The sequence below is a fragment of the Phyllobates terribilis genome, unplaced genomic scaffold (genome assembly GCF_046119375.1).
Source record: "Phyllobates terribilis strain yellow unplaced genomic scaffold, ASM4611937v1 Scaffold_2__4_contigs__length_985480577, whole genome shotgun sequence".
NCBI classification, from domain to species: Eukaryota; Metazoa; Chordata; class Amphibia; order Anura; family Dendrobatidae; genus Phyllobates; species Phyllobates terribilis.
The window spans coordinates 621,746,600-621,759,939 of NW_027362762.1; the positions used below are offsets into that span (position 1 = coordinate 621,746,600).

General features: G+C 42.8%; 1 protein-coding gene across 1 annotated transcript in view; it reads left to right on the plus strand.

Moving 5' to 3' along the window:
• Positions 1-13,340, plus strand: part of SARS1 (seryl-tRNA synthetase 1) — a 60,354-nt gene that overhangs the window by 14,368 nt on the left and 32,646 nt on the right. The window contains exons 5-6 of the mRNA XM_073666601.1: positions 927-1,070; positions 8,193-8,348. Of these exons, the coding sequence (XP_073522702.1) occupies positions 927-1,070; positions 8,193-8,348 (300 nt within the window). The remainder of the gene's footprint in view (positions 1-926; positions 1,071-8,192; positions 8,349-13,340) is intronic.

Below are 13,340 nucleotides of genomic sequence, written 5' to 3' on the forward strand. Positions count from 1 at the left end.
TGGGCCGCCATTTTGTCACCACAACATCTGATTAATGGGAAGTCAGAGGTAACAGTCACAAGCTCTTAGTAAGTCTGAGAGCCTCATTATGGTCTTATTCTGGCTCTCATAGACTTACCATATTTTTTGGATTATAGGACGCACTTTTTTCACTCAAAATTGTGAGCAAAGTGGGGGTGCGTCTTAGAATCCAAATGTAGCTTACCGGGGGGAGGGGAGGGTGCGGCGGTGGGGAAGCGTGGTCACAGAAGGCACAGTCGCTGCTTCAAGATGTAGGCAGCGGCGGCAGGAGTGCAGCGATGCTGTGGGCCCTGGGCTAGGAGGTGGGGGTGTTCAGCAAAGCGAGGCGGCAGCCGGCTCCGGGCTTTCACAAATTGTCAGCGGAGTCCCTGCATTTGCCACTTAGGGGACTTAGGGAAAATGGTCGCCGGAGGTGGCGCATCCTCAGATTGAGATCTCGTCTCACAGCATTGCCCCACTCCTGCCGCCAGCTTCCTTCAGAGGTGACCCTTGCTCCTGTGACCCCACTCCACTGTAGCCACCACCCCATCCCCGCTTTAAGCTACTGTAAAACCAAACTATAAGACGCACCACCATTTTATTTAAAACATTTTTATTCCTACTTTCTTTCCAAAAATTTGGGGTGCGTCTTATAGTCTGCAAAATACGGTATATTGAGTAATGACTTCCAGCTTGTCCAACAAATACTGGAGCAGTCCGGCAGATTACATCCAGCAGAACAGAAGATGACTGGAAAGTCACCGGGAACAGAACAAGATGGCGGCTGGTAAGTATATCACTAGGGTCAGTGAACATGGATTAGTAACACCATTCTAGCAATACAATAAGAATAAAATGCTGGAGTGGTGCTTTTAAGCAAACATTGAGAACATGGGAAACAAATAATCTGATGTTTTTGCTTCTAGGATAATGATAACAAAGTGGAACGATTGTCAGGAGATTGTACTCAACGAAAGAAATACTCCCACGTGGATCTTGTCGCGATGGTGGATGGCTATGAAGGGGAGAAAGGGGCAGTAGTTGCTGGCAGCAGAGGGTACTTTTTGAAGGTAAGCACTGCTAAGTGAGCTGCTCATTTGAAAGATAATAAAATGTGGTTTGTTGCTGTCTTGCCCCAAATCTGAGTATTGTTCTATATTACAGTAAAACAGAGCTTAATCCTTTCATAACAGGGCAAATTTTATTTTATTTTTTAAATATTCACTTCCACTTCTTCCAAAATCTATAACACTTGTATTTTTGTATCTACGTAGCTAGAAGAGGGCTTTTTATCGAGAGATATGTTTTAGTGTCCTAAAAACAGGAAAAAAATTCCAAGTGAAGTGAAATGATGAGAAAACAAAGGAGTCCGCCATTGTTTTTTGAGTTTTGTTTTTAGGGCGTACTTGTTACTATAAAAATGACCACCATTCAACTGACTTTATTGCTTTGGGCCCAGTGGAGACTGTTGGAAATACTGTCAGGAGCAGATTCCGGGGTGATTAAATCTTTTCTTTATCCTCATGTGTTGCCACTGTCAATTTTATTTAATGAAGCGGGAAAACCCCTTAAAATACCCAAACTTTGGGGGGAAAAAAAGAAATTTATATACTGACAATTTTGTAAGTTTTCCTACCTACAAAGAATGGAGGGGTCTGTAAATTTTATTGTAGGTACACTTCAACTCTGAGAGACAGTCTTTAAACAATCCAGAAAATCTCATTGTATGATTTTCACGTAATTCATTTGCATTTTATTGCATGAAATAAGAATTTGTAGATAAAAACAGTGGCGCTGGTAGATCTGCCTAGAGGGTCCTGCTAGTTGGGACAAAAGACCACAGTATGTCAGGAGGTTAAAATAAAATTGTTAATAACTAGCGCTGGACCCAGGCGTAAACAGATAAAGGATACAGTAAATTTATTGATAGAGCTGATTAAAACAAGCTATTTAAAATGCAATAAAATACGGTGGGAGGAGATAATTAATAATAAGCATAGGGTTAATTTTGGTGATAGAAGAATTGTAGTCTTCTGTAATTCTCCTCAGGGTAGGTCCACTGAGTATTAGCTTCTGGGTCGAGTTAATTTCTTGATGGCGAGGAGGAGTGGGTCAGGGGAGTCCAGGGAGGTTTGTGAGCGACCACGGGTGATGGTTCACTGCTAAGTTGTCCCAGAATGGATGGGTGGATGTCCTGGTGGAGGGAGGAAGTAGATATAATCTCGCAGAAATGGTGCAGCTGGCTCAGATGTTCACTTTGGTTGTTGACTGGTATGAGGATCGGTCTGTTATTACCAATCCTTGGTGTCACCGTTAGTAGTGGGTATCTAGAAAGGTCTAGTGAGGACCTCTTTATATGTTCCATTCATGAGATTGGTAGAGATCTCTTGGGTCGTGGGCAGGGCAAAGTGCGCCTCTGCAGGGCGATGGCTGTCCCCTAAGATGCCTCTGGTTAAGAATTGGTAAGAGGAGTTGGATCAATATCGAGAATCGGCGATTGAAGAGTCACGATGGGTTCCTTCAGTGCGCGGCTGCGAGATTATATCTACTTCCTCCCTCCACCAGGAAATCCACCCATCCATTCTGGGACAACTTAGCAGTGTAGCATCACCCGTGGTCGCTCTCAAATCTCCTTGGACTCCCCTGACCCACTCCTCCTCGCCATCAGGAAATTAACTCGACCTAGAAGCTAATACTCAGTGGACCTACCCTGAGGAGAATTACAGAAGACTACAATTTTTCTATCACCAAAAATTAACCCTATGCTTAATATTAATTATCTCCTCCCACCGTATTTTATTGCATTTTAATGGCTTGTTTTAATCAGCTCTATCAATAAATTTACTTGTTTTTATACCCATTACTGTATCCTTTATTCGTTTACACCTGGGTCCAGTGCTAGTTATTAATACTTTTATGAAATAAGAATTTGATACAATAGAAAAACAGAACTTAATATTTGCTACAATTGTTTGCAGTTATAGAGGTCAGACGTTTCCTGTAGTTCTTGACCAAGTTTGCACACACTGCAGCAGTGATTTTGGCCTATTCCTCCATACGAATCTTCTCCAGATCTTCCAGGTTTCGGGGCTGTCGCAGGGCAACATTGAGTTTCAGCTCCTTCCAAAGATTATCTATTGGGTTCAGGTCTGGAGACTGGCTAGGGCACTCCAGGACCTTGAAATGCTTTTTACGGAGCCACCCCTTAGTTGCCCTGGCTGTGTGTTTCGGGTCATTGTCAAGCTGGAAGACCCAGCCACGACCCATCTTCAATGCGGTTACTGAGGGAAGGAGGTTGTTGGTCAAAATCTCACGATACATGACCCCATCTATCCTCCCTTCAATATGGTGCAGTCGTCTTGTCACCTTTGAAGAAAAGCCCCCTCAAAGTATGATATTTTCCCCCACCATGCATCGGTTGGGACGGTGTTCTTGGGGTTGTACTTATCCTTCTTCTTCCTCCAAACATGGCAAGTGGCGTTGACATCAAAAAATTCTATTTTGGTCTCATCTGACCACATGACCTTCTCCCATGCCTCCTGCCATGAACCCCAGACAGAGGAAGATTGACAGTCATCTTGTGTTTCTTCCATTTTCTAATAATTGTGCCTACAGTTGTTGCTTTCTCACCAAGCTGCTTGCTTATTGTCCTATAGTCCATCCCAGCCTTGTGCTGGTCTACAATTTTGTCCCTGGTGTCCTTAGACAGCTCTTTGGTCTTGGCTATTGTGGAGAGGTTGGAGTGTGATTGAGTGTGGGGACAGGTGTCTTTTAGACGGATAACAAGTTCAAACAGGTGCAATTAATACAGGTAATGAGTGCAGAGTAGGAGGGCTTCTTAAAGAAAAACTAACAGGTCTGTGAGAGCCAGAATTATTGTTGCTGGTTGGTAGGTGATCAAATACTTATTTCATGCAATAAAATGCAATTTAAATAAGGAAAAATCAGACAAAAATATGATTTTTCTGGATTTTTTTTAAGATTCTGACTTTCACAGGTGAAGTGTACTTACAATAATAATTACAGACCTCTCCATTCTTTGTAGGTGAGAAAACTTGCAAAATTGGCAGTGTATTAAATACTGTATTTTTCGGACTGTAAGGCGCACCGGACCATAACACGCACCTAGGTTTTAAAGGAGGAAAAAAAAAATGTGGTCATGATGCACTGTTATACGGGAGGGGGTCTGCTACTAACACTGTTATAGGGGTAATGTGCCCCAATTCTGTACTAATATCCCCCATCCTGGCATATGTGGCCCCCCCTTCCTGTTATACGTGGCTCCCATCCCCATCCTGGTATGCATGGCACCCCTCGTCCCGGTATGCAGGGCACCCCTCGTCCCGCTATGCAGGGCACCCCTCGTCCCGCTATGCAGGGCACCCCTCGTCCCGCTATGCATGGCACCCCTGATCCCTCATCCTGGAATGCATGGCACCCCTCATGCCCATCACACTACACAAACAAAAATAAACTATACTACTCACCTTCCTTCCCTCTGCTCCAGCGCTGCGTCCTGCTCTGCTGCCAGCACTCATCTCACAGTGTGAGCCGCGCATGACGTCACTTCCATGCACTCTCACACGGTGAGATGAGCTGCCGGAATAGTCACTGCTACCCATGCCGGGACTATGGACGTGGGAAGTAGTGACTATTCACTCACCTTAATAGCGCGTGCAGTGTCAGCCCAGCCGTGGCTCCTGCTGGGCGATCACGTGTGCCGTGCCCGCTGTTAACCCCTTTCTGACTGCCGAAATGTGAGGGCTTATTTTTTGCGGAGCGAGTTGTACTTTTAAACGCCATCACTGGTTTCACCATATCGTGTACTGGAAAACGGGAAAAAAATTTCAAGTGCGGTGAAATTGCAAAAAAAAATGCAATACCAGTTTGTTTGTTTTTTTACCACGTTCACTGAATGCTAAAACTGACCTGCCATTATTATTCTCCAGGTCATTACGAGTTCGTAGACACCAAACATGTATAGGTTCTTTTTTTTATTTAAGTGGTGAAAAAAAAAATCCAAAGTTTGCTTTAAAAAAAAAATAAAAAAATGGCGCCATTTTCCGAGACCCGTAGCGTCTCCATTTTTCGGCATCTGGGGCCGAGCTGGCGTTTTTATTGATACCATTTTGGAGTAGATCCAATGTTTTGATCGCCCGTATTGCATTTTACTGCAATGTTGCGGCGACCAAAAAAAGTAATTCTGGCGTTTAGAATCTTTTTCTCGTTACGCCGTGTACTGATCGGATTAATTCTTTTTTTATATTGATAGATGGGGCGATTCTGAATGCGGCGGTACCAAATATGTGTATGTGGGTTTTTTTTTATTATTTTATTTTGAATGGGGCAAAAGGGGGGTGATTTAAACTTATATTTTTTTATTTTTTTAATATTTTTTAAAAACATTTTTTTTACACTTTTTACATGCTTCAATAGTCTCCATAGGAGACTAGAAGCAGCAACTGTCCGATCGCCTCTGCTACATAGAGGTGATGAGCAGATCACCTCTATGTAGCAGAAATGCTCCCATGCTATGAGCGACGACCACTAGGTGGCGCTCATAGCAATCTTTACATGACAACCACTGGGGTCTGCTGCAGACCCAGGGTTGTCATGCCCACCCATCAGTGAGCTGCCATCACATGACTGGGTCACCGATGGGTGGGGTAAGTGACGCGCTTCCGGCGCAGCGCTGTTAAATGCTGCTGTCAGAGATTGACAGCGGCATTTAACTAGTTAACAGCGGCGGGTGGATCGCGATTCCACCTGCGGCTGTGCGGGCACATGTCAGCTGTAATAATCAGCTGACCTGTGCCCGGTTCAGTGCGGCCTCAGCGCCGGAGCCCCCGCTGAACCGGCCTTTCCAACGTGGTGCGTACTATTACTGACCACGTCGGAAAGGGGTTAACCCCTTTACAGCCTGTGACGTATTAGTACGCACAGGCTGTAATCCCCTGATTCAGTGAGGGCTCCGGCGCTGAGCCAGCACTGAACCGGGCACATGTCAGCTGATTATTACAGCTTACATGTGCCCGCAACAGCCGCGGGTGGAATCGTGATCCACCCGCTGCTGTTAACGTGTTAAATGCCGCTGTCGGAAGCGCGTCACTTACCTCGCCCATCGGTGACCCCGTCACGTGATCGAGGGTCACCGATGGGAGGTCATGACAACACTGGGTCTGCAGCAGACTCCAGTGGTTGTCATGAGCTGGTCGTTATGAGTGCCACCTAGTGGTCAGCGCTCATAGCGCAGGACCATTTCTGCTACATACAGGTGATCTGCTGATCATCTGTATGTAGCAGAGGCGATCAGACAAGCGCTGCTTCTAGTCTCCTATGGAGACTATAGAAGCAAGCAAAAAGTGAAAAAAAAAAATGTTTTTAAAAATATAAAAAAACTTAAAATATAAAAGTTTAAATCACCCCCCTTTCGCCCCATTCAAAATAAAATGATATAAAAAAAACCACATACATATATTTGGTATCACTGCGTTCAGAATCGCCCTATCTATCAATATAAAAAAAGAATTAATCCGGTCGGTAAACGGCGTAACGAGAAAAAAATTCTAAACGCCAGAATTACGTTTTTTGGTCGCCGCAACATTGCAATAAAATGCAATAACGGGCGATCAAAACATTGGATCTACCCCAAAATGGTATCAATAAAAACTTCAACTCTGTGTGCAAAAAATAAGCCCTCACCTAGCCCCAGATCCCGAAAAATGGAAACGCTACGGGTCTTATAAAATGGCTATTTTTTATTTATTTATTTTTTTTAACCAAACTTTGGAATTTTTTTTCACCACTTAAATAAAAAAGAACCTATACATGTTTGGTGTCTACGAACTCGCAATGACCTGGAGAATAATAATGGCAGGTCAGTTTTAGCATTCAGTGAACGTGGTAAAAAAAAATAAAAAAAAAAAACATCTGTGGTATTGCACTTTTTTTGCAATTTCACCACACTTGGAATTTTTTTTCCCGTTTTCCAGTACACGATATGGTAAAACTAATAATGGCATTGAAAAGTACAACTCATCCCGCAAAAAATAAGCCCTCACACAGCCATCCATATTGATCAAAAAATAAAAATGCTATGGCTCTGGGAACAAGGGGAGCAAAAACCGAAAATGGAAAAACGGAAAATCCCAGGGTTGCGAAGGGGTTAAAGAGCATGAATATTCACCTCTCTCCACGCCCATGGGTGTGGAGAGGGGTGAATTTTCATGTTCCTTGATAGTGGGCACGCTTGGCCGCCGAGCAGCTGCAGGAGCCGCGTCCGCTGCTGACACTGTGCGCCCCCACTATTAAGGAGAGTGAATATTCAGTGCACCACATGTCCATGGGCGTAGGGAGCACGGCTGTGGAGTCGGTAAGCCAAACCTCTGACTCCTCAATTTCCATGACACCGACTCCGACTCCCTCATACATGGCTCATGTTTAAGTGATAAATTTACTGTAGCACAGCACCCCCACTTTCCTCCAAAATTTTGGTGGTTAATTAGCTTTTAAAATAATGTATTTCCTAGATTGGACATTTGTGGATACACTGTACTAAATATGTTTTTGTGTGGGAAAAGGAGGTTATTCAAACTGTTATACACCTTATTTTCTTTCATTTATTATTGTTTTACTTATGTTGACTTATTTTGTTTATCCCTCTTCTGGAATTGAACAATTTAATATTGTATATATCAATAATTCAATCCTTAAATATATAGTAAAAATGTCCAAACTGACTTTGATGTGAAGGAGTTCAGAGTGGGGGTGCAAGCTTCAGATGACTTGCTCCAAAAGCACAGCTGAAAGTCTTCAAGCTAGTGGTGATTTTTCTCATATGCAAGAAAAGCAGACTCCTTTTCATTAGTGTCTTGGACCATATTTTCATCAAGTGTCAGTTTTTATTACCCTCAGATTTATCTGATCTTTTTTGTTGGAGAATTTCTCAAGTTTCTCCTATGAAACAAACCTGAAAATCGGTCTGCGCATGAAATGCACACAGGTGGCATCCAAGTGCCGACCAATTTTTTTATTTATAGACTTGATTTGATGGCTACGTACTAGTTGATTGCCACAGTTTATCTGCATTGCTGTTTTCAGTGTTTTTCTATAAAGTAGAGGAAAAATTTCCAAAAAAAAGCTCGTCGGAAATTGTTTTGGGTATGTTTTGCCATCTTTCTCTCTCTCTTTAGGGTCCTTTGGTGTTTCTGGAACAAGCTGTTATCCAGTATGCACTTCAGACTTTGGCTGCAAGAGGTTACACCCCTATTTATACGCCATTCTTCATGAGGAAGGAGATAATGCAGGAAGTAGCCCAGTTAAGCCAGTTTGATGAGGAGCTGTATAAGGTGTGTTTTGTACAGTATCGGGTGGAAATTGTGTATTGTTTATAAATGCATCTGAACTCATTATACAGTCATGTTAGGGCTGCACCGAGGCTGGGATCCCTCAGGGATGCTGATGCATCTGGCTGACAGTCATGGCCATCTGTAGCCACGAATGGGCACTTTAGTTTGTTGAAGTTCTTATTTGCCTCTGCAGGTGAGCTTGGCTTTTAGAAACATTCAGTAGCACTCCCGTGTGACTGCAGAAGGGGACGTGTTGGAGTCAGACACTCTTGTTCATGGAAAGATGCATGTCTCTTCATGAATCTGGAGCGTCTGACGAGTGGCAGGGGCTACACCAGAAATCTCACTCCAGTCAGGTACTAGAGTGAGATTTTTGGTGTAGGGAATGCCACATTTTGTCATGAATTGGATGAATTGTGGCTTCCTGCTCGAGCCCATATTTTGGAGCTGGGAGAAACTTGGACAAAACTGTCAAAAGACACATTTAGGCACAACTCTGAATTGCGACTAAATTTTGTGACTAGCCTATGTTTCCGCGATGAGCTTTTTGTGAGTTTTTTTATGTTGCAGATTTTCTGCACCCTTTAAGGTTACTTCTATTTTTTTGAAAATACTCAGTGTAAAAAAAAACCATCATGGAAATGTAGTCTGAGGCCTTGTTCACACGTTCACTATTTGGTCAGTATTTTCCATCAGTATTTGTAAGCCACAACCAGGAGTGGGTGATAAATACAGAATTGGTGACGTGTTTCTATTATACTTTTTCTCTGATTGTTCCACTCCTGATTTTGGCTTACAAATACTGATGTAAAATACTGACCAAATACTGAACGTGTGAACGTTTCCTTAAAGCTTTTCAGCGAGAATTCTGCCATGAAAGCTTTGATAAATTGGGCTCTTAAAAATTCTGTAATGTTACTGATTGATATGAACTGGTGAGTAACTGCAGTCCACAAGTTTACAGGTTTCCATATAACTCAATATTTCCCTTTAGATTAGAGCAGCTTAATAGTTAATCAATTAGTAGCACTACAAAATGCCCTAATTCAACAAATTCAGGCTCCCAGAATTAAAGGAAACCTGTCATGTAAAATAACTCTTTTAACCGCCCACTGTAGATAAACGTCCGCGCTGCCTGGGCTCTGTGCAGCGCGGACGTTTAAAAACGGTGGGTGGTCCCGCAGCGCTCAGGACCCCCAGGGTCTTGCAAGCGCTGCGGGAGCGGTGCAGAGCGATAGCTCTGACAGGGAACATCATCGGGACCTGATTGGGTCAGGTCCCAGTGATGTTAACCCTTTGCTGTCTTCTATATGCCGCGATCTATAGTGATCGCGGCATATAGAAGACAGCAGGAGGAGAGGGGGTCATCCACTTACCTCTCCGACGGCCCCCTTATACCTTCCAGGACCTGACGTTGCTATGGCAGCTGGAGGTCACATGACCGCCTCCAGATCTGCCATATATGGTGTCCTGCCTGGCTCAGCCTGCAGCTGAAGCCAGGCAGGAGACTGACTGTGAAACAGTCAGGGAAGATCTCATGTAATGTAATACATGTCTATTACATTACATGAGATCAGTGATCAGAAAAATAAAAATTAATGTCCCATACAGGGACTAAGTAAAAATGTAAAAAAAAAATGTTTTTAAACTGTTAAAAAAAAAATTACAAAATAAATAAAAATAAATAAATAAAATATTAAACCGATAAATCCGTATATTTATGCAAAAATAAAAAAGTACACATATTTGGTATCACCGCGTCCGAAACAACCCGAGCTATAAAACTGTCACACTAATTAAATCCTCCTGTGCACACCGTAATAAAAATAAATAAAAAACTGAGCAAAAAACTATGCTTTTTCCTCATATCGCCAAACAAAAAGTGGAAAAAAATGCGATCAAAACGCAAAATGGAAATAAAAATGGTACCGCTGAAAACGTCATCTTGCTCCGCAAAAAACAAGCTGCCATACAGCTCCATCAGCCGAAAAATAAAAAAGTTATAGCGCTCAGAATAAAGCAATGCAAAAAAAATATTTTTTCTATAAAATGGTTTTATTGTGTAAAAGCGCCAAAACATATAAAAAATACAGTAAGTGTAGTATCGCTGTAAACGTACTGACCCGAAGAATAACGCTGCCTGATCACTTTTACCACACGCAGAACGGCATAAAAAAAAACCTCAAAGAACAATTCCTGAATTGTTGGTTTTTGTTAATTTTACCTCCCAAAAAACGGAATAGAAAGCGATCAAAAAAATGTCACGTACCCAAAAATGGTACCAATAAAAATGTCAACTCGTCCCGCAAATAACAAGCCATCACATGACTCTGTCGGCCAAAATCTGGAAAAATTATAGCTCTCAAAATATGGCGATGCAAAAACCTAGATTTTACAAAAAAAAGCGTCTTTTAGTGTGTGACAGCTGTCAGTCATAAAAACCCAATATAAATCTGGTATCTCTGTAATCGCACCGACCCGAAGAATAAAGTAATCTAATCAGTTATATCACGCTAGGAACGGCGTAAAAAATAAATAAAACCAATTTTTCACCTGCTACGGATTAGTTTATTATGTCTCCCAAAGATCGCAGTAAGGCGCAGAGCCTTACATTTATCCTGCGCTCTGCGCTGAGCACTTACCCCAGAGTTTCCGTGTAAATCTCTGAAATATGTGATTCAGCCGGAACCCATGACGGAAGATTCCCTGTAATGAGGCAGATATAGGCCACTGTGGATGCCGTCTGGCCTGGGATCCCACGGTGTCATTTGTTTTAGGTGTGCGGTTGGCCACAGTTTTGTGCACTTCTGAAAAAAAGGACACCGCTAAACAGAGGCCAGACGGAGTCCAGAGTAACTCTGCTGCCTCATTACAGTGAATGGATCCTGCATCATCTGAATTACATCACTTGGAAATTTAGATGGAAACCCCGATGTAAGTGCTCAGCCTAGAGCGCCGGATAAATGTTACGTAAAATGTTCCCAATAAAAGCTTCAACTCAGTCCTCAAAAAAAGCTAGTCCCCACTCAGGTCCATTAAATGTTAAAAATATAAGGGACTTCCAAGTTACTTGTAGCAGAAAGGCTGTGAAAGCGAAATGGTCCTTGCCCCCCAAAAGAAATTCAGAAAATTTTGTGCTCCCAAATCCAAATGCCTATTCTACAATAATTTGTTCTCCAATTGTCAAATAGCGCTCCGTCCCCCCCAGATCTCGCCGTATGGCTGAGCGGTATGATACAACCACATATGGGGTATTGCCACTTTTAGAAGAAATTGTGTGACACATTTTGGCACCATTTTTACCCATTGCACTGTGTGAAAATGTAAAATCTGAGGGTAAAACATTTTTTTGTGGTAAAAATATAATTATGCTTTTTTCACTGCACAATGGTATAAATTTAAAAATTAAAAAATACTCACTACTTCCCTAGATGAATTCCTTGAGAGGTGTAGTTTACAAAATGGGGTCACTTGTGGGGGTTTCGGCATGTCAGCGACTCTTCAAATGTGACATGGTGTCTGCAACCTATCCCAGCCAACATAGCGCTCCTTTCTCTTCCGAACCCTGCCGTACACCAAAGCAGTGGTTTTCCCCCACATATGGGGTATCGGCGTGTTCAGGAGAAATTGCACAACAAATTTCATGGTGCAATTTATCCTGTTACCCTTATGATAATGCAAAATTAAGGGATGAAAAACGTTTTTGTGGGAAAAATGTGAAAATTTTATTTTTACAGCTCAATATTATAAACTTCTGTGAAGCACCTTGGGGTTCAAGGTGCTCACCACACATCTAGATAAGTTCCCTAAGGGGTCTAGTTTCCAAAATGGTGTCAGACAAATTTTACATTCAAAAAGTCTAATGGTGCTCCTTCCCTTCCGAACCCTGCAGTGCGCCCAAACAGTGGTTTTCCCTCACATATGGGGTATCACCGTGCTCAAGAGAAATTGCACAAAAAATTTTGGGGTCCATTTTTTCCTGTTACCCCTGTGAAAATAAAAAAAATTGGGTCTAAAGTAACATTTTTGTGAAAAAAGTTAAATGTTAATTTTTTTCTTCCACATTCCAAAAATTCCTGTGAAGCACCTAAAGGGTCAGTAAACTTCTTGAATGTGGTTTTGAGCACCTTGAGGGGTGCAGTTTTTAGAATGGTGTCACTTTTGGGTATTTTCTGTCATAAAGACCCCTCAAAGTGACTTCAAATATGATGTGGTCCCTAAAAAAATGTTTTTGTAAATTTTGTTGGAAAAATGAGAAATCGCTGGTCAACTTTTAACCCTTATAGCCAGGGCCGGCTCCAGGTTTTTCTGGGCCCCGGGCGAAAGAGTCTCAGTGGGCCCGTTTAACACATACCACGATTCATGATGCAGAGATACGGCGGAGAAATATATATATATATAGTACAATGCAAAGATTTCACTTCATGAGTGATATCTATTGTAAATTCCACAATAGCTCAGAAACCGGTGAATCGCTCCACACTGAATACTGGCCCCCATATAAGGCTCCATACGGAATACTGGTCCCCATATAACGCCCATACGGAATACTGGCCCCCATATAACGCTTCATACGGAATACTGGCCCCCATATAAGGCCCCATACGGAATACTTGCCCCCATATAAGGCCCCATACGGAATACTGGCCCCCATATAAGACCCCATACGGAATACTGGCCCCCATATAAGGCCCCATACGGAATACTGGCCCCCATATAAGGCCCCATACGGAATACTGGCCCCCATATAAGGCCCCATACGGAATACTGGCCCCCATATAAGGCCCCATACGGAATACTGGCCCCCATATAAGACCCCATACGGAATACTGGCCCCCATATAAGACCCCATACGGAATACTGGCCCCCATATAAGACCCCATGCGGAATACTGACCCCCATATAAGGCCCCATGCGGAATACTGACCCCCATATAAGGCTCCATGCGGAATACTGACCCCCATATAAGGCTCCATGCGGAATACTGACCCC